Genomic DNA, 19627 nt, shown 5'->3' on the forward strand with positions numbered 1-19627 from the left:
ACCGAGTGCTACCAGATTCCTGTAGTTCTCCAGCATCACATCTCGGTAAAGGATCTTCTGAGCAGGGTACAGCTGGTTCCACTCTTCTCTGGTGAAGTTCACAGCCACGTCCTGGAATGTCAGTGAGTCCTGAAGATATCAAGTATATCTCTGCTTAGCCAGAAACCAGTATTAACAGGGGCCCTTAGGGGAAGGGGAAAAGGTGTAGCAGTGGAAAAGGTTAGGATGTTTGAGCTGTTGTGGTGACAATCTTTAGGGTTCTCTGAGTAATCTAGGTCAAAATTTTTGAAACAACAATTAGTATGTGTTCAAGTCAGACATAAAAACATGTATGAAATTATGTTTACTTTTAAGCTTTTTACAGTTTTTGCAAGGGAAAGACTCTCATCATCTAAACAATTTTAAAAAACCATATGGGAAATTTATGTTGTAAGATTTCAGAAATAAAAGAATACAGGATTGGTTGAATTACTGTAAGGAGGTGTCAAGTTGGTGGATTTTGTGTAACCTTAACAGATTTTTAAACTCTTGACAGAATTGGAGAGGGGATATTCCAGTGGTTAAAAAAATAAAAAAAATCAAAAAGGGCAAACAGGTTGAGAGTAGAAGACATATGATGAATGTGGGATCAGTAAAAGAGACTTCCTCACTACAGTTAGGAAATTCAAATAAAAAAGGGTTACCTCTAAATTTTCTTAATGCTTTTTAACAATCATTTTGTTCTAAGAGACACCCACATATAAACACAGAAACATACAACCAATATATGCCACCCCCTCTTCCCTTACAATCTAATCCCTCCAAAATACCACCAACTTCATGGGCATAATAACTTAACTCTTCAGAATGAGTGTGGTTCTAGGGCATCTGGGTGGCTCAGTGGGTTAAGCCTCTGCCTTTGGCTCAGGACATGGTCTCAGGGTCCTGGGATCGAGCCCTGCATCGGGCTCTCTGCTCAGCAGGAAGCCTGCTTCTCCTTCTCTCTCTACCTGCCTCTCTGCCTACTTGTGATCTCTCTCTGTCAAATAAATAAATAAAATCTTTAAAAAAAAAAAAAGAATAAGTGTGGTGTTATAAATAAGGGCTTTCCCCCATAAGTTAACAGTCAATATTTAAGTATAGTACTGGCATTTTACTTAAATCAATTTTCATTCTTTGATAACATATCTTTCTAAAATGTATTTCAATTAAGTGACATAGGAATTTAGAAATTAATCACCAAGGCTGAAAGTAATTAAATAATTTACCCAAAGACATATGGTTAGTAAATAGCAAGAACTGGAATTCTTCAATCTTATTCTAAAGCCTATACTCTTTACATCACACTGCAAAGGTATCTTTTCTGCATAAACTAATATTTTCCCTCTTGTGACTTTTATTTCTAATTTCCATTCTACTTTCCCCATGCTTCTTGAGGGTAGTAGCAGGCTGAAGAAAACTAGGAATTTATAGTCTACATTCTTTAGTATCTGCATTTGTAGTTCCTTTTTGGTTGTTTGAATCAGGACTTTTTCTCTCCTTCTATATCTTCTAATGATCTCGCACTTGGGTTACCAGTTTCTTCTCTTCTTTCCTTCTTTTAAAAAATATCCTTATTTGAATTCTATTTTAAATTAAAATATTAATATATATTAATATAAAAACATACAAAAAAGTACTTCATAAAAAATTGTTTGGGCTTCTTTCCTCTATCCAGCTCTTATGTCTAATCAGTATTTGTAGTTTTCAGTGTATTTCCTGATAATTCTTCACGCAAATATATGGCTTCTCATTTCCTCCCACTTTTTTTTTTTTTTAGCCTCAAAGACAAGGTATTGTATACATTGTTTTTTAACTTAACTATGAACATTGGAGTACATATAGCCCTTCTTTTTGCTATATCTGTATCTTTGGGGGTAAATACCCAGTAGTGCAATTGTAGTAGTACTATTACTTATACTATGAATTGTATTACTTGTACTACTAATTGTAGTAGTGCTATTTTTAATTTCTTAAGGAATCTCCACACTGTTTTTCAAAGTGGCTGCACCAACTTGCATTCCCACCAACAGTGTAAGAGGGTTCCCCTTTCTCCACATCCTCTCCAACAGTTGTTGTTTACTGTCTTACTAATTTTGGTCATTCTCACTGATGTAAGGTGGTATCTCAATGTGGTTTTGATTTGAATCTCTATGATGGCTAATGATGATGAACATTTTTTCATGGGTCTGTTAGCCATTTGTATGTCTTCTTTGGAGAAGTGTCTGTTCATGTCTTCTACCCATGTTTTGACATCCTTATCAGTTTTTTGGGTGTTAAGTTTGAGGAGTTCTTTACAGATCTTGGATATAGCCCTTTGTCTATCATTTGCAAATATATTCTTCCATTCCATGGGTTGCCTCTTTGTTTTGTGGACTGTTTCCTCTGCTGTGCAGAAGCTTTTGATCTTTTTTTTTTTTTAAGATTTTATTTATTTATTTGACAGAGAGGGATCACAAGCAGGCAGAGAGGCAGGCAGAGAGAGGAAGAAGCAGGCTCCCTGCTGAGCAGAGAGTCCGATGTGGGGCTCGATCCCAGGACCCTGAGATCATGACCTGAGCCGAAGACAGTGGCTTAACCCACTGAGCCACCCAGGTGCCCCAAAGCTTTTGATCTTGATGAAGTCCCCAAAGTTCATTTTTGCTTTTGTTTCCTTTGCCTTTGGATACATATCTTGAAAGAAGTTGCTGTGGCTGATGTCGAAGAGGTTACTGCCTATGTTCTCCTCTAGGATTTTGATAGATTCCTGCCTCACATTGAGGTCTCTCATCCATTTCGAGTCTATCTTTGTGTATGGTGTGAGAGAATGGTCAAGTTTCATTTTTCTATACATAGCTGTCCAGTATTCTCAGCACCATTTATTGAAGAGAGTGTCTTTTTTCCACTGGTTATTTTTTCCTGCTTTGTCAAAGGTTACTTACCCACAGAGTTGAGGGTCCATATCTGGACTCTACTCTGTTCCATTGGTCTATGTGTCTGTTTTTGTTCCAGTACCAGCTGTCTTGGTGATCACAACTTTGTAATATAGCTTGAAATCAGGGAACGTGATGCCCCCAGTTTTTTCTTTTTCAACAATTCCTTAGCAATTCAGGGTCTTTTCTGGTTCCATACAAATTTTAGGATCGTTTGTTCCAGCACTTTGAAGAATGCTGGTGGAATTTTGATTGGGATGGCATTGAAAGTATACATTGCTCTGGGAAGTATAGACATTTTAACCGTTTCTTCTTCTGATCCATGAGAATGGAATGTTTTCCATCTTTTTGTGTCAACTTCAGTTTCTTTCATGAGTGTTCTATAGTTCCTCAAGTACAGATCCTTTACCTCTTTGGTTAGGTTTCTTTCAAGGTATCTTATGGTTCTTGGTGCTACAATAAATGGAATCAACTCTTTAATTTCCCTTTCTATATTTTTATTGCTAATGTATAAGAAAGCAACTGATTTCTGTGCATTGATTTTATACCACATCTTCTTAATCCACTCATCAGTCAATGGACACTGGGGGTCTCTCCATAGTTTGACTATTGTTGATAATGCTGCTATAAGCATTGGGATGCATATGTCCCTTCAAGTTTCTATTTCTGTATTCTTTGGGTACCTGGTAGTGTAACTGCTGGATTGCAGGGTAGTTCTATTTTTAACATTTTGAGGAACCTCCACGGTATTAACCAGAGTGGCTTCACCAGTTTACATTCTGACCAAGAGTGCAAAAGGGTTCCCCTTTCTCCACATCCTCACTAACACCTGTTGTTTCTTGTGTTGTTTAATTTACCCATCCTGACAGTTGTGAGGTGGTATCTCATAATGGTTTTGATTTGTATTTCCCTGATAATGAGTGATGTTGAGCATATTTTCATGTGTCCATTAGCCATCAGGATGTCTTTTTTTGGAAAAGTGTCTATTCATATCTTCTGTCCATTTCTTAATTGGGTTATCTGGGTTTTTTTGGGGTGTTGAATTTATAGGTTATTTTTTTTTAAGATTTTATTTATTTATTTGACAGAGATCACAAGTAGGCAGAAAGGCAGGCAGAGAGAGAGGAGGAAGCAGGCTCCCTACGGAGCAGAGAGCCTGATGCGGGGCTCGATCCCAGGACTCTGGGATCATGACCTGAGCCAAAGGCAGAGGCTTTAACCCACTGAGCCACCCAGGTGCCCTAATGGGTTCTTTATAGATTTTGGATATTAACCCTTTATCAGGAACGTTGTTTGCAAATATCTTCTCCCATTCTGTAGGCTGCCTTTTACTTTTGTGGATTGTTTCCTTTACTGTGCAGAAGCTTTTTATCTTGAACTCTCAATAGTTCACTTTTTTTTGCATTTCCCTTTCCTGTGGTGATGTTGAGTAAGAAGTTGCTACAGCTGAGGTCAAAGAGGTTGCTGCCTGTGTTCTCTAGGATTTTGATGGTTTCCTGTATCACATTTAGGTCTTTCATCCATTTTGAATTTATTTTAGAATGTGGTATAAGAAAGTGGTTTGGTTTCATTCTTCTGCATGTTGCTGTCCATTTTCCCAACACCATTTGTTGAAGAGATGGTCTTTTTTCCATTGGATATTCTTTTCTCTTTTGTTGAAGATTAGCTGGCCATACAATTTTGGGTCCATTTTTGCTTCTCTATTCTTTTCCACTAAACTATGTGTCTGTTTTTGTGCTAGTACCATACTGCCTTGATGATTAAAGCTTTGTAACAGAATTTAAAATCCACCATTATGATGCTCTCAGCTTTGATTTTCTTTTTCAACATTACTTTAGCTATTCAGGGTCTTTTCTGATTCCATACAAATTTTACGGTTGTTTGTTCTGGCTCTTTGAAAACTGTTGATAGTATTTTGATAGGGATCGCTTTGGATATATAGATTGCTTTGGGTAGCATAGACATTTTTTTTCCACTTTTTTATTACATTCAATTAGCTAACATATAGTACATCTTAAGTTTTTGAGATGCAGTGTTCAATGATTCATTAGTTCTGTATAATACTCAGTGCTCATCACCACATGTCCTCTCCTTAATACCGATCACTCACTTACCCTATCTCCTTACCCCACTCACTTCTGTAACACTTAGTTTGATTCCTGGAGTCCAGAGTCTCCATGGTTTGTCTCCCTCTCTGATTTCTTCCCATTCAGTTTTCCCTCCCTTCCCTTGTGGTCCACTGCACTATTCCTTATGTTCCACATATGAGTGAAACCATATGATAATTGTCTTTCTCTGCTTGACTTATTTCACTTCGCATAATCCCTTCTGGTTCCATCTATATCAGTGGAAATCATGGGTATTCATGCTTTTTGATGGCTGAGTAATATACCACTGTATATATAAACAACATCTTCTTGTAACATAGACATTTTTTTTTAAAGATTTTATTTATTTGACAGAGAGAGATCACAAGTAGGCAGAGAGGCAGGCAGAGAGAGAGAGAGAGGAGGAAGCAGGCTCCCTGCTAAGCAGAGAGCCCGACGTGGGACTCGATCCCAGCACCCTGAGATCATGACCTGAGCCAAAGGCAGCGGCCTAACCCACTGAGCCACCCAGGCGCCCCGTAACATAGACATTTTAACAGTATTTGTTCTTCCAGTCCATAGCATAGAATGTTTTTCCATTTCTTTGTGCCTTCCTCAGTTTCATGATTCATAAGTGTTTCATAGTTTTCAGAGTACAGATCTTTTTACCTCTTTGGCTAGGTTTATTCCTAGGTATCTTATGGTTTGGGGTGTGATTGTAAATGGGATCAATTGCTTGATTTCTCTTTCTGCTGCTTCATTGTTGGTATATAGAAATGCAACTGACTTCTGAGTATTGATTTTATATCCTGCTACTTTACTGAATTTCTGTATCAGTTCTAGCACTTAAAAAAATTTTTTTTTAAATTTTCAGCATAACAATATTCATTGTTTTTGCACCACACCCAGTGCTCCATGCAATCCGTGCCCTCTCCAATACCCACCACCTGGTTCCCCCAACCTCCCACCCCCCACCCCTTCAAAACCTTCAGATTGTTTTTCAGAGTCCATAGTCTCTCATGGTTCACCTCCCCTTCCAACTTCCCTCAATTCCCTTCTCCTCTCCATCTCCCCTTGTTCTCCATGCTATTTATTATGCTCCACACATAAGTGAAACCATATGATAATTGACTCTCTCTGCTTGACTTATTTCACTCAGCAGAATCTCTTCCAGTCCTATCCATGTTGGGTATTCATCCTTTCTGATGGATGCATAATACTCCATAGTGTATATGGACCACATCTTCCTTATCCATTCGTCTGTTGAAGGGCATCTTGGTTCTTTCCACAGTTTGGCGACCATGGCCATTGCTAGTTCTAGCACTTTTTAAATGAAATCTTTTGGGTTTTCTATATAGAGTGTCTGCGAAGAGTGAAAGCTTGGTTTTTTCTTGGGTGATTTGGATGACTTTTATTTCTTTGTGTCATCCTATTGCTGAGGTTAGGATTTCCAATACTATGTTGAATAGTGGTGAAAGTGGTATCTCTGTCGTATTTCTGACCTTAGGGGGAAAGCTCTCAGTTTTTACCCATTGAGGATGGTATTTGCTGTGGGTCTTTTGTATATAGCTTTTACGATGTTGAGGTATGTTCTTTCTACCTCTACTTTCTCGAGGGTTTTTATCAAGAAAGAATGCTGTATTTTGTCAAATGCTTTTTCTGCATTTACTGAGCGGAATCATACGGTTCTTATCCTTTCTTTTATTAATGTGGTGTATCAAATTGATTGATTTACAGATGTTGAACCACCCCGGTAGCCCAGAGATAAATCCCATTTGGTTGTGGTGAATAATTCTTTTAATGTACTGTCGAATCCTATTGCTGGTATCTTATTGAGAACTTTTGTGTACATGTTCATCAGGGCTATTGGCTATTGTCTAGTTTTGGAATCAAGGTAATGCTGGACTCATAGAATGAGCTTGGAAATTTTCCTTCCATTTGTATTTTGTTAAACAGCTCAGGGAATAGATTAATTCTTCTTTAAATGTTGGGTGGAATTCCCCTGGGATGCAGTCTGGCCCTGTACTTTTGTTTGTTGGGAGATTTTTGATTACTGCTTCAATTTCTTTGCTGGTTATGGGTCTGTTCAGGTTTTCTATATCTTCCTGTTTCACTTTTGGTGTTCATATATTTCTAGAAATGCATCCACATTTCTTTGAGATCGCCCCACTTGTTGGCATATAACTTTTCATATATTCTCTTAAAATTGTTTGTATTTCTGCTGTGTTGGTTGTGATCTCTCTTCTTTCTTTCTTTCTCTTTTTTTTTTTTTTAAAGATTTTATTTATTTATTTGACAGAGAGAGATCACAAGTAGGTAGAGAGGCAGGCAGAAAGAGAGGAGGAAGCAGGCTCCCTGCCAAGCAGAGAGCCCAATGTGGGGCTTGATCCCAGGATCCTGGGATCACACCCTGAGCCAAAGGCAGAGGCTTTAACCCACTGAGCCACCCAGGCGCCCCAATCTCTCTTCTTTCATTCATGATTTTATCTATTTGGGTGCTTTTCTTTTTGTTAAGTGTGGCTAGGCGTTTAACAATTTTGTTAATTCTTTCAAAGAATTAGCTCCTAGTTTCATTGATCTGTTCTATTCTTTTTTTATTTCACTATAATTTATTTCTGCTCTAATCTTAATTATTTTCGTACTGCTGGACTTAGGCTTTATTTGCTGTATTTTCTCCAGCTTCTTTAGGTGTAAGGTTAGGTTGTATATTTGAGACTTTTTTGTTTCTTGAGAAAGGCCTGGATTGCTATATACTTCCCTCTCAAGGCTGCCTTTGCTACATCCCAAAGATTTTCGACTATTGTGTCTTCATTTTCATTTGTTCCCATGTATTTTAAAAATTTCTTCTTTAATTTCTTGGTTAACCCATTCATTCTTAAGTAGGATGTTCCCTGACCTCCATGTATTTGTGGTCTTTCCAAATTTTTTAGGAGGGTTGACTTCAAGTTTCATAGTGTGGTGGTCTGAAAATATGTCTGGTATGATCTCAACCTTTTTGTCTGGGTTGAGGCCTGATTTGTGACCCAGTATACCATCTATTCTGGAGAATGTTCCATATGCACTCAAAAAGAATGTGTATTCTGCTGCTTTAGGATGAAATACTCTGAATATGTCTGTTAAGTCCATCTGGTCCAGAGTGTTTTTCAAAGCTCTTGTTTCTTTGTTGATCTTCTGCTTAGATGATCTCTCCATTGCTATTAATGGGGTGTTAAAGTCCCCTATTATTGTATTATTATCAATGAGTTTCTTTAAACTTGTTATTTTTTTTAAATTTTTTATAAACATATAATATATTTTTAACCCCCGGGGTACAGGTCTGTGAATTGCCAGGTTTACACTCTCCACAGCACTCACCATAGCACATACCCTCCCCAATGTCCATAATGCCACCCCCCTTCTCCCAACCCCCCTCTCCCCAACAACCCTCAGTTTTAAACTTGTAACTTTTTAAGACTTTATTTATTTGACACACACAGAGAGAGAGAGAGAGAGAGAGATCACAAGTAGGCAGAGAGGGAGGGGGAAGCAGGTTCCCTGCCAAGCAGGGAGCCCGGTGCAGGGCTTGATCCCAGGACCCTGAAATCATGACCTGAGCTGAAGGCAGAGGCTTAACCCACTGAGCCACCCAGGTGCCCCTAAGCTTGTTATTAACTGATTTATATATTTGGCTTCTTCAAGGTTGGGTACATAAATATTTATAATGGTTATATCTTCTTGTTGGATGTACCCCTTTGTTATGATACAGTGCCCTTCTGCATCTCTTATTACAGTCTGGTTTAAAATCTAGTTTGTCTGAGATAAGGATTACTACTCCAGCTTTCTTTTGATGTCCATTAGGGTGACAGATGTTTCTGTACCTGCCACTTTTAATCTGGAGGGGACTTTCAGTCTAAAATGAGTCTCTCGTAAGCAGCAGAGTAATGGATCTTTTTTTTTTTTTTTTAATCCTTTTTGAATTCCTATGTCTTTTGATTGGAGCATTTAGTCCATTTATATTCAGAGTAATTACTGATAGATATGAATTTAGGGTACTGTATTACCTGTAAAAGTCACTGTTCTTGTAGATTTCTCTTTCCTTCCAGTCTTTGTTGCTTTTGGTCTCTCTCTTGTGCTCAAAGGGTCCCCTTTAGTATTTCTTGCAGAGCTGGTTTAGTGTTCTTGAACAACTTTAGTTTTTGCTTGTCTTGGAAATTTTTTTATCTCTCCTTCTAATCTGAATAAATTAACCTTTTGGATAAAGTATTCTTGGCTGTATATTTTTCTCATTTAGCACACTGAATATATCATGCCATTCTTTTCTGGTCTGCCAAGTTTCTGTGGTCAGATCTGCTGTTAAGTCATTTGGCTAAGGACCTTTTGTCTCAAGTTGTTTTGGAATTCTCATTACCTTTGTATTTTGCAAGTTTCACCATGATATGTCTTGGTGTGGACCCCTGTTTGTTGATTTTTGAGGGGAATTCTCTGTGCCTCCTGGACTGAATGCCTGTTTCCTTCCTCAGAAGGGAATTTTTCAGCTTTGTTCAAATAGGCCTTCTGCCCCTCTTTCCTGCTCTTCTTCTTTTGGAACTCCTATGATATAGATATTATTGTGCTTTGTGGAATAGCTGAGTTCTCTAAGTCTGTCTTAATGATCTAATAGTTTTCTTTCCCTCTTCTTGAGCTTCATTATTTTCCATAATTTTATCTTATCACCCCACCTATTGATCCTCTTCTTCCATCCTCATTGTTATTACATCCAGTCAGTTTTGCATGTCCGTTATAGCATTTTTTATTTTGGCCTATTTTCTAGGTCTTTTATCTCTTCAGCCACGGTTTCTCTGGAATCGTCTATGCTTCTTTCAAGCCCAGCTAGTATTTTTATGACTGTTGGTCTAAATTCTTGTTCAGCTTTATTGCTTATTTCTGTTTTGAGCAAATTCCTGGCTGCGATTTCTTCTTGATCTTTCTTTTGGGGAGAATTCCTCCATCTTGTAATTACGTCCAGGTTTCTGTCTTTTGTGTGTTATGAAAGCTTGTTATGTTTCCTGCTCCCGAGAGTAATACTGTATTAAGAAGGGGTCCTACACTGTCCACAACCTGGTGCTTCTGGAAGTGTTTTTGGTGTATGCTCTGTGCATTCTGCTATTGTGTTTTGGCTGCTCTTTCCCTCAGGTCAGTCCTCTACAGAGTTCCTCCTTGCTTGCAGTTGGGAGTATCTGGCTCTTCAATTATGTGTGCTTTGATTTGTTTGTTAAGATAAGTCTGCTTTTCCCTCTCCTACTCCTCCTGCTTCTGTTCCTTCCCTCCCTGTCTCTCTCTGTCAAATAAATAAATAAATAAATAAATAAATAAATAAAATCTTTAAAAAAAAAAAAAAAGATAAGCCTGGGGTAAAAAAGAGTCTGATCCAATAAAGGAGGAAAGGAAAGGGAATATAAAAGGAAACAAACAAAAAACTGTACCAAAGATTAAGAAAGAAAGAAGGGAAAAAAGAAAAAGAAATAAGTCTGATCTAAAAAACAAGAAAAGGAAGCAAACAATAAAAAACTATAAGCCTAAATCCAAACACAAAATAAAGATTATATATAAAAAAAAAGGGTAAAAGAAAGAAAGCCTGGTCCCAGATCCACCAGAACTGATGCTGATGCTTTGGAGCACTCCATCAGACCTGGTACATTCCGGAGTGCCTGTGTTGATCTGAGGGAGAGGCCAGCTGCACTGGCTCACAGTTAGACTTGCCTTTGCAAAGATATCCCTGCCAGGAGCAGGGGACAGGCTTTGGTGTAAGGAATCTAGCCGCCATTGGAGGTGCTGTGTTTCTCTTTGAAGTCTGATGGTACTGTCAGCAGGGTGGGGGGTGGTGGAAAATGGTGCCTTCCTCTCTGTTTGGGGAGGGGAGCCAGGGGCTGCCACTGTTTAGGAGGCCCTTATGGAAAAGGGAACAATCTCCTGTGTTTTAGGCTTTGGTCAGATTGCTGCCCTTAACTTGTCTGTGCCCAGCTGTTGGCATGCCTGGTGTCAGTTCTCCTTTTTTTTTAATGTCTGGCTGGTGGTTGGGATTCAAAACTCCAAATCTTAAAGGGCCTGGCAAGGCTCTAACCTGCTTCCCTCCCCTGGAGGAGAGGCTCTTGGTGCACCTCGCACTGTTGTGTATCAGAAAAGCAGTCACATGATGCATGCACCATGGTTGGAGTCTATTGCAATGCACATTGAAAAGCTGTGACCAGGTCTGCCCATGCTTCTGTCTTTGCTGGTGAATGGCTGTTCTGTGGGCCCTTTGTCCTTAGAGAGGCAAAATATCCTATTCCAAATGTACTCCAGGATTGGGGGTGATCTCTTCTAGTATGACCCAGGGGATGACCTCACCATGGTGTATTGTGCAAACCCTACATATCCTCTCTCCCACTTTCCCTCTGTCCCTTACTTTGCTCCACAAAAAGGGTCCCCCCCCCCTTCTTCTCCACCAATTCCTGGCTCTGAATCTCACATCTCCCATGTTCACTCCCTCCAGTTATCCAGATTGTTTTCTTAATCCCCAGATTGATTTCTGGTTGTTCACAATGATTTGATCTAGCTGTGTTTGAGGGCTGAGGCAAGCTCAGAGTCCCCCTACTACTCTACCATCTTAACTTCTCTCAGAGTGCATTCCTTTTTATGGCCAAATAGTATTCCATTGTGTACACACACACACACTGCATCTTCTTTTTGTAAAGATTATTTATTTATTTATTTGACAGAGAGAGAGAGAGAGAGATCACAAGCAGGCAGAGAGGCAGGCAGAGAGAGAGGAGGAAGCAGGCTCCCTGCTGAGCAGACAGCCTGACTTGGGGCTCGATCCCAGGACCCTGAGATCATGACCTGAGCTGAAGGCAGTGGCTTAGCCCACTGAGCCACCCAGGCGCCCCCACACTGCATCTTCTTTATCCATTCATCCACTGATGGACATTTAGGTTGATTCCACATCTTGGCTATTATAAATGATGCTGCAAAGAACACAGGGGTGCATATACCTTTCTGAATTTGTGTTTTTGTTTTCTTCATACATATACCCAGAAGCGGAATTGGGGGATTATATGGTAGTTCTATTTTTTGATTTTTGAACAGCCTCGACACTTTTATCCACAGTGGCTACACTAATTTACATTCCCACCAACAATCTCACCAACAACTGTATAGCCTTGCCAATACTTGTTAACTTTTGTCTTTTTGGTAATAGTCATTCTGACTAGCGTGAGGTAATATCTCATTGTGGTTTTGGCTTTCATTTCCCTGATGATTAGTGATGTTGAGCACCTTCTCATTGGCCTTCTGTATATGTTCTTTAGAAAAATGTTTATTCAGATCCTCTGCTCATTTTTGCTTTTTTTGTTACTGACCTATATGAGTTCTTTATATGTTCTGGATATTAACCCTTTATCTGATATGTGATTGCAAATATCTTCTCCCACTCAATAGGTTCCTTTTTTATTTCGTTGATGGTTTATATCCCTGTGCAGAAAGAAGCCTTTCAGTTTGGTGGAGTCCCATTTGTTTATTTTTGCTTTTGTAGCCATTGCTTCTGGAGTCAGATCCCCCAAAATATCACTAAGACTGATGCCAAGGAGCTTATCACCTTTATTTTCTTCCAGGAGTTTTATGGTATGTGGTCTTACATCTTCCATTTTTTTCTTGAAAAAAAATTTTTTTAAAGATTTTTATTTATTTGAGAGAGAGAGAGTGAGAGAGAGAGAGAGATAGAAAGCGAGCACAAGCTGTGGTAGGAGCAGAGGGAAAGGGAGAAGCAGATTCTCCTGCTGAGCAGGGAGCTGGATGCGGGACTCAATCCCAGGGCACTGGGATAATGACCTGAGGCGAAGGCAGACATTTAACTGACTAAGCCACTTAGGTGCCCCTCTTAAAAATTTTTTATGGCTTAATTTTTCACATTTAAATGTTTGCTCCATTTGAAGACCATCCTAATGTAAAGTATGAGCTATGGATTCAACTTTACCTTTTTCTAGATGGTTCCCCAGAAATGTCATCATCAATCACTGAATAAACTAACTTTTCACCACTGGTTTGAGATGCAGTCTTTGTAATACACTAATTCCCATTTGTTCAACAAATCCTCAGTACTTCCTAAGTGACAATCATGGTGCTTGAGATATACAAGTGGGGAAAGAAAAAGACTAACATTCCCCCACTCTTATGAAACTTATATTGTAGCAGTGGAAAGTAGACAAAAAATATGATAACTGGGTAAATTATACATTATGTTAGAAGATAAGAGTAGAGTAAGAGGTACTGACAATGTGAGGGGTGAGGCACTGCAATTTTACATAGGGTGGTCAGGAAAGATGTTACTAGAGAAGTGACATTTGATAAAAGACTTGCAAAGTTAGCAGTACAAGGGCCCGAAGGCAACAGTGTGTGTGGCGTGTTCAAGGAAGAAGAATGTAGCCACTGTGGTTAAAAGATAGAAAAGGGGTAGAAAAGTAAAGGATTAAGTTAGGGCGGTAACAGGCCCAGATTCCGTAGGAATGTTTAGGCCATAAAGACTTTGACTTTTAATCTGAGTGAAATGGGAGCCATGCATTTTGAGCAGAGCAGTGACATGATCTGATTCACCATTACCCTACCACTTCCTGGGCTACATCTTTTTGAAATCACCTTTTTTTTCCCTTTGTCTTTACCACTCTTGCTAATCTCTGCAGTTTTCAAAGAAAAGCCCTCAAATCTACCTATTTTTCTTCACTTTCTAGTTTTAAGCTGTTATTTTCTATCATATACTATATGGCAGTAGCTTCCGAAGCAGATTTCTCCTCCTTCCTTTCTTGCTGCTCACAAATTCACTTGTCATATACCACACACCTGGGTGATTTTTTTTTTTTAAAGATTTAATTTACTTATTTGAGAGAGAGAGCAGGAGGGAGAGGGAAAGAGAATCTGAAGGAGACTCCAGGTTGAGCACAGAGCCCAATGAAGGCCTTGATCCCACGAATGCAAGATCACGACCTGAGCCAGAACCAAGAGTTGGGCACTTAATCAAATGAGTCACATAGGCAAGCCACACCTGAGTGACTTTTAAAGTAGAATTCAGTTAATTATTATTTTACTATCCCATTTACCTTTCTTCCAAGGCTTTCTAGTGCATTTGGAATAAAAACAAAGCTTTTCTTCAGGGCCACAAGGCCCTGTGTACGCAGGCCCTGCCTTCTTCCCCAAGTTTATCTCAAGTCGTTCTTTCCCTCCCTTCATTTCAACAATGGTGGCCTTTTAACTTCTTAAATATATACCAATTGATATTGGTATCTGGTGTATTAAGCTGAAAAGCCGGTTAAACTTGAGATCCATAGAAGGCATCTTAAACATTTAAATTTGAAATATATAATTGTATATTTATGTGCTCATCTTTTGATGTGAAACTAAGCCTTTTCTGAGTGATTTTAATGATTAAGTGTCCATATCCATAATGCATCAGTCAGCTTCTGTTTCAGTAAAATGCAACAAGTGACACTTGGGAAATTATATAGGTATAGAATCCTCTAAGATTTTTATGATTTTCCTTCAGTGTGTCACAGTTTGTTTACACATAATTTGACAGCAATTTTTAAAAAAGTGATGGACATTTATAAGGTCTTTCCAAAGTATTCAACTACTTTTCACAGAAACAACTCCTTGTCATAATTATACCTCATCAGCTTATATAATACTTAAATTATAGAACAGTAACAAGAGGCTTAAACAGGTTTTGCAGAGGTACAAGAGATTCTTGATAAACACTAGCTCCTGGAAGATGTCCTCAGGCATGTTTAATAATGCCATTAGCTGGGCATCATTGATTTTTTACAGAGAGAATGCGTGTGTTGTTAAGTCTGGTGAGTTAAGTGATGGGTGATTAAAAGATAGTCTATAGTTTCTTTTGCTTCTTTTATAATATCTAACACAGACATGAGCTCAAGATCTGCTAAAAATGCTGGAAGGATAGAAGAACTATAAAGGGTATATAAGGTGAATGAGAACCAGCCTATAGAAATTATCATCTGTCCCAAGAGTCTGAAGGGCTCTGGATTCACTTCTGAAAATTGAAAAATAAAAGGGCCCATATTCTTAGAACTATAACAGCATTCCAGAGAGTAAAACTGAACTTACCTGAGACCTGACTATCTGTGATCCATTACTCATTTCTTTCTCCTCCATGTTCCCCCCTTGGGAAAGTATAGCATTGTGAGAGGGCATAACTGGGAAAAAGAAAAAAAGGAGCATCTGGTAAATATATGATATTAATGCTGAAACTAACTTGCAATTTTTGCTTCCTGTCAGAATGGCAGACAGTTTAGAGAGAAGCCTTCTAAGACATAAGCTCAAAGGCTGGATAACTTATTGAGGAATTCAGTGTAGGACTTTCTCTTATTGCAGCATATGAGAAGCTCAAGAAAGCTCAGTGGTGCTTTGCCCTGACTACACACCTGGGGGATTTTTAAAAAATGCTAGTGCTCAGCCCCTATTCCCAGAGCTTTGCTTTTTGTTTTTGTTTTAATTTAAATTCTAGTTAGTTAACATATAGAGAAATATTTGTTTCAGGAGTGGAATTCAGTGATTCATCACTTACATAAAACACCCAGTGGTCATTGTAGCAAGTGCTCTCCTTAATACCCATTACCCCTCTAGCCCAGAGATTTGGGTAAATCCGGTATTATCCAAATTGGTCTAGGATGGGCCTGGGAAACAGCATTTTAAATTCTAAAGTCTCTAAGTAATTCTAAGTAGGAGATGACAACCACTGAGATGAGTTGATACAGAAAACATATGTTGAGGGCCTAATCTCTGAAGTTCTTTTTAGTACTCATTCTCTATGTTTCCTTCTTAGTACTTGTTCTCTACCATTTTAAAATCTGATTCCCCTTCTCTCATAATTTCCCTTTTAATTCCTGTATTGGAAAGATACACACAGAAAACTCCTAAAAACCAACCACTTCCCACCCCCAAACTGTGTGCAATTTTTCATACAATACACACATAGACTTTTCCAGAGAAGCCTGTGGGATTACCACAGGCTTTTTTTCAAATAACTAACCACAATGGCTTGGAAAGTAACAATTCCCTTGATTGCCTAAGGAATATCAGAATTATAATCAATTCAGATAAAGAGTGATTTTGGGCTTAACACTCTTTTTCCTCCAAGCTCTTCTAAAAATCTAAGTGAATTTATCAACCATGTGAAAAACTCATGTAGTAGTTCTCAATCTGGGCCATGCATTAGACTCAGTCCAGATTTTAAGTTATACATATGTAAATGTATAAATGCCCAGGCTCCACCCAAGAGATACTAAACCAGAATCTGTTGAGGTGAAGTCTGGCCTTTACACATTTTTTTTAAGTGCCTGACAAATGATTCTGATGCAAGCAGGGATTCAGAACAACTGTGAGAGCCTCTCATTTCCTTAACTTCTTCAATGCCAATGATTTTCATCTTCATTCTACTTCAGGCACCTACTTCTAGTACCACAGCACTTTTGAAGTCTTTCTTACCTTATAAAACACTACACTATGAATCAGGAGACCTTAGGTTCTGAATTGGATGGATGGGTAAGGAAGTGAAGGCAGGAGTGGCTCAATGTAAGGGAAAAATAGGAAAAAGCAGTGTTTATCAAAGTGTGGTCTGAAGATCACTTGAATCATACCATTTGCTGAAAAGCAGATTCACTGGTCTTACTCCAGACATTATGAAATAGCATCTCTGGGGAGGAGGTTATTCTTGGTCCATGGATTGCATTAAAAAGTTATTTCTTCCCTGGAATCAGACCATTCTCTCCAGCCTCCTACAGACCTGAATCTAGTACATAACTTCTCATTCTTCTGTCTTCAACTTTATCTGTCGTTTTTATTGACTCCTTCCTGCCATAATTTAAAACCTTTTACTATATCTCCCAACATTAAAAACTTTCACTGGTTATGTGCCCATTTCTAACTACCATTCATTCTTTTTTCAAAGCTACAACTCTTCAAAGGATTGTCAATACTTGTCTCTACTTCTCCATTACTGACTTATTTTTCAATTATCTGTGACCTTTCTTCTGTTCTGGCATCAGCACGGCACTGAAATTGCTCTGGTTAGGAATACCAAAACCTCTTATGTTCAAGCATTGGAGTTCATTGCTTTTTGGGCTCTGATGAGTATCTGACACTGCTGACAACTGTGCTTTGCTTTATGTCCAGTCTTTCTCAGTGAGCTATGCGCTAGTCCTTTTCCTCTGCTTACCGTTTACATATTGTTGTTCCTTAAGATTTTCCAGTATCTAATTTTGTTCCCTCCACAGATGAAGTAAAGTCATCTTTACTTGTAAAGTATACAAACCTGATCACATCAGTACCTCACTTTGAAATTCTTTAGTACCTCCCTACAGTTCTTAGATTGGAGTACAAAGCCATAAAAAATCTTATGACCTTTTCCCTGACTTCTCAAGCCACTCTCCTGTTTGTTTTTGAGGATTCATTTACACTGTTCTGCTTTTAAGTCCTTAAGTGTGCCATGTATGGTATATCTCCCCTGCCCCTCCTCTCCAGATAATACCTACTCTTCCTTTAGATCTCAGCTTAAATCAAGGAAGATTTTTATATCACAGACCAAGTGAGGTTCCACATTTACACCTTCCTGTTTTTGCTAGCACTTTCTTATCATTGTAATTATTTGTATAGTCATTTTTATTTATACCTCACCCTTGTGTGATGTTAGCTTCCATGAAGGCAGGAACCTATTGTCTTATTTATTATTCTACTTTGAATGCTCTCTGTATGTGGCTCAAAGTAGGTACTCAATAATATTTGCTAAGTGAGTAAATGAAAGGATTCTGGTGTTTTCTATTTTTTAATTTTTTATTTTGAACCAATCTTAGACTTACAGTAAAGTTGCAAAAGCAGGACACAATTCCCACATACCATTCACCCTACTTGTACTAATGTTAATGTTCTATATGACCAGGGTACAATGATCAAAACCAGGAATTTAAGTTGGTACAATACTATTAAATCAAACTAATCAAAATTTAATGGTTTCTCCACTAGTATTTTTTCTCTGATCCAGGATCTCTAGTTGCTTTTTTCCCCCTTTTTCTTCTCCAATCTGTAAGTTCCTCAGCCTTTCATAAGCTTACTATGAAGAATACTGAGGAGTTATTTTGTAGGGTCCCTTAATTTGGGTTTGTCTGTTTTCTCATGATTGGAAAGAAGTTAAGTATTTTTGGGAGGAATATCACAGAAGTGATTTTATCTCTTTCTTAGTGCATGATATTAATGGGTTTATGATGTTGATATGCCTCATTAATGATAATGTTAACCTTTATCACTGGGTTAAGGTGGGGTTTACCCCACTAATTCAGTGTGAAGCTACTATCTTTCCCTTCATAGCTAATAAATATCTTTGGGGAGATGCTTGAAGATTATAAAAATATCTGGATTTTTCTCAAACCCACTAATTTTATTTTTATAGCTTGCCTTAAGTTTTATTTATTTAAAATTTTCTTAAGTTAACATATAGTGCAATATTGGTTTCTGGAGTAGGATTCAGTGATTCATTACTTACATACAACACCCGGTGCTCCTCACATTAACTGCCCTCTTTAATACTCATTCCCCCACCCACATACCTCCATCAAACCTCAGTTTGTTTTTTGTCTTTAAGAGTCACTTATGGCTTGCTTTCCCTCTCTCCTTTTTTCCTTTCTCCTCTTCCATATGTTCATCTATTTTCTTTTTGAATTCCACATATGAGTGAGATCATGTATGAAACCCACTAATTTTAGCATCCATCAGTGTATCTTGTCCTCAACAATCAGTAATATGGTGTTTGCCTAATGGTGATTTCTCTATTTCTCTCTTTACCACTAATTTATTAATTGGATTTTTTCGGTAAGGAAAAGCTGCTCTTTATCTCTTATCATTTATTTACTAATTTATATCTCTATGAACTCATGAATATTTATTTTGATTTATAAACCCCAGGATTATCATTACTTATTGTATAAGTTGTTTTGGGTTTGGCTAGTAGAAGTCTCCTATGTTATTTTGATCAGCCTCTATCCTATTCTGAACACTTTCTGGCACCATAAGATGTTTTAGGCTCTTGTATTATCCCTCCCTGGCCCTGGAAATCAACTACCCATCCAAAGAAACAGTTCCTTTTATTGGAGAAATGCTTAGAAACAAAGATCTGGGTACTAGGTGTGTTCACTGGAACTGGGGTATCATTGCTTCTAGGTCCTCTAGCAGAGATAGAAGAGATATATATGTATGCATATTAATCATACATATACATACTTCTATTGGATCTTCTATGTATCAAATGCCATGAGTTCATACTAACACCTCTGATTCCAATCCAGTACCTCAAGGGCTCATTTTAGTCTTCCTCCTTTCCTCATTGGTAACTTCTTCAACCATAAAAAAATTGTTGACTCTTAGTTCATTTACTTATTTGTTCAATTTTAGTACATACATAGTTTCAGAATTAACTCATATCCCTGTGAGAAACACATTTATTAACTTGATTACAGCATTTATATAGAGTTCTCTTTGTCTTCAGTTATAAGTATCCAACCAAGATAGTGTTTCCTGACGTTATTTGGATTAGTCTTTTTCTTTGCCATTTCTTTC

The 19627-nt window shown here is 38.2% G+C and overlaps 1 protein-coding gene across 5 annotated transcripts in view; it reads right to left on the bottom strand.

Annotated features, from left to right (window-relative positions):
- ZNF713 (zinc finger protein 713) overlaps positions 1 to 19627 on the bottom strand; it is a 38641-nt gene that overhangs the window by 12493 nt on the left and 6521 nt on the right. For 3 of the 5 annotated variants that reach the window (XM_059414792.1, XM_059414793.1, XM_059414791.1), the window contains exons 2-3: positions 15128 to 15216; positions 3 to 129 (exon numbers count right to left, since the gene is read on the bottom strand). In XM_059414792.1, coding sequence (XP_059270775.1) covers positions 3 to 129; positions 15128 to 15214 — 214 coding nt within the window. In that variant the 5' untranslated portion in view covers positions 15215 to 15216. The remainder of the gene's footprint in view (positions 1 to 2; positions 130 to 15127; positions 15217 to 19627) is intronic. The other 2 variants (XM_059414795.1, XM_059414794.1) reach the window with 1 other exon arrangement.

The sequence above is a fragment of the Mustela nigripes genome, chromosome 11 (genome assembly GCF_022355385.1).
Source record: "Mustela nigripes isolate SB6536 chromosome 11, MUSNIG.SB6536, whole genome shotgun sequence".
In the NCBI taxonomy this organism is placed as follows: Eukaryota; Metazoa; Chordata; class Mammalia; order Carnivora; family Mustelidae; genus Mustela; species Mustela nigripes.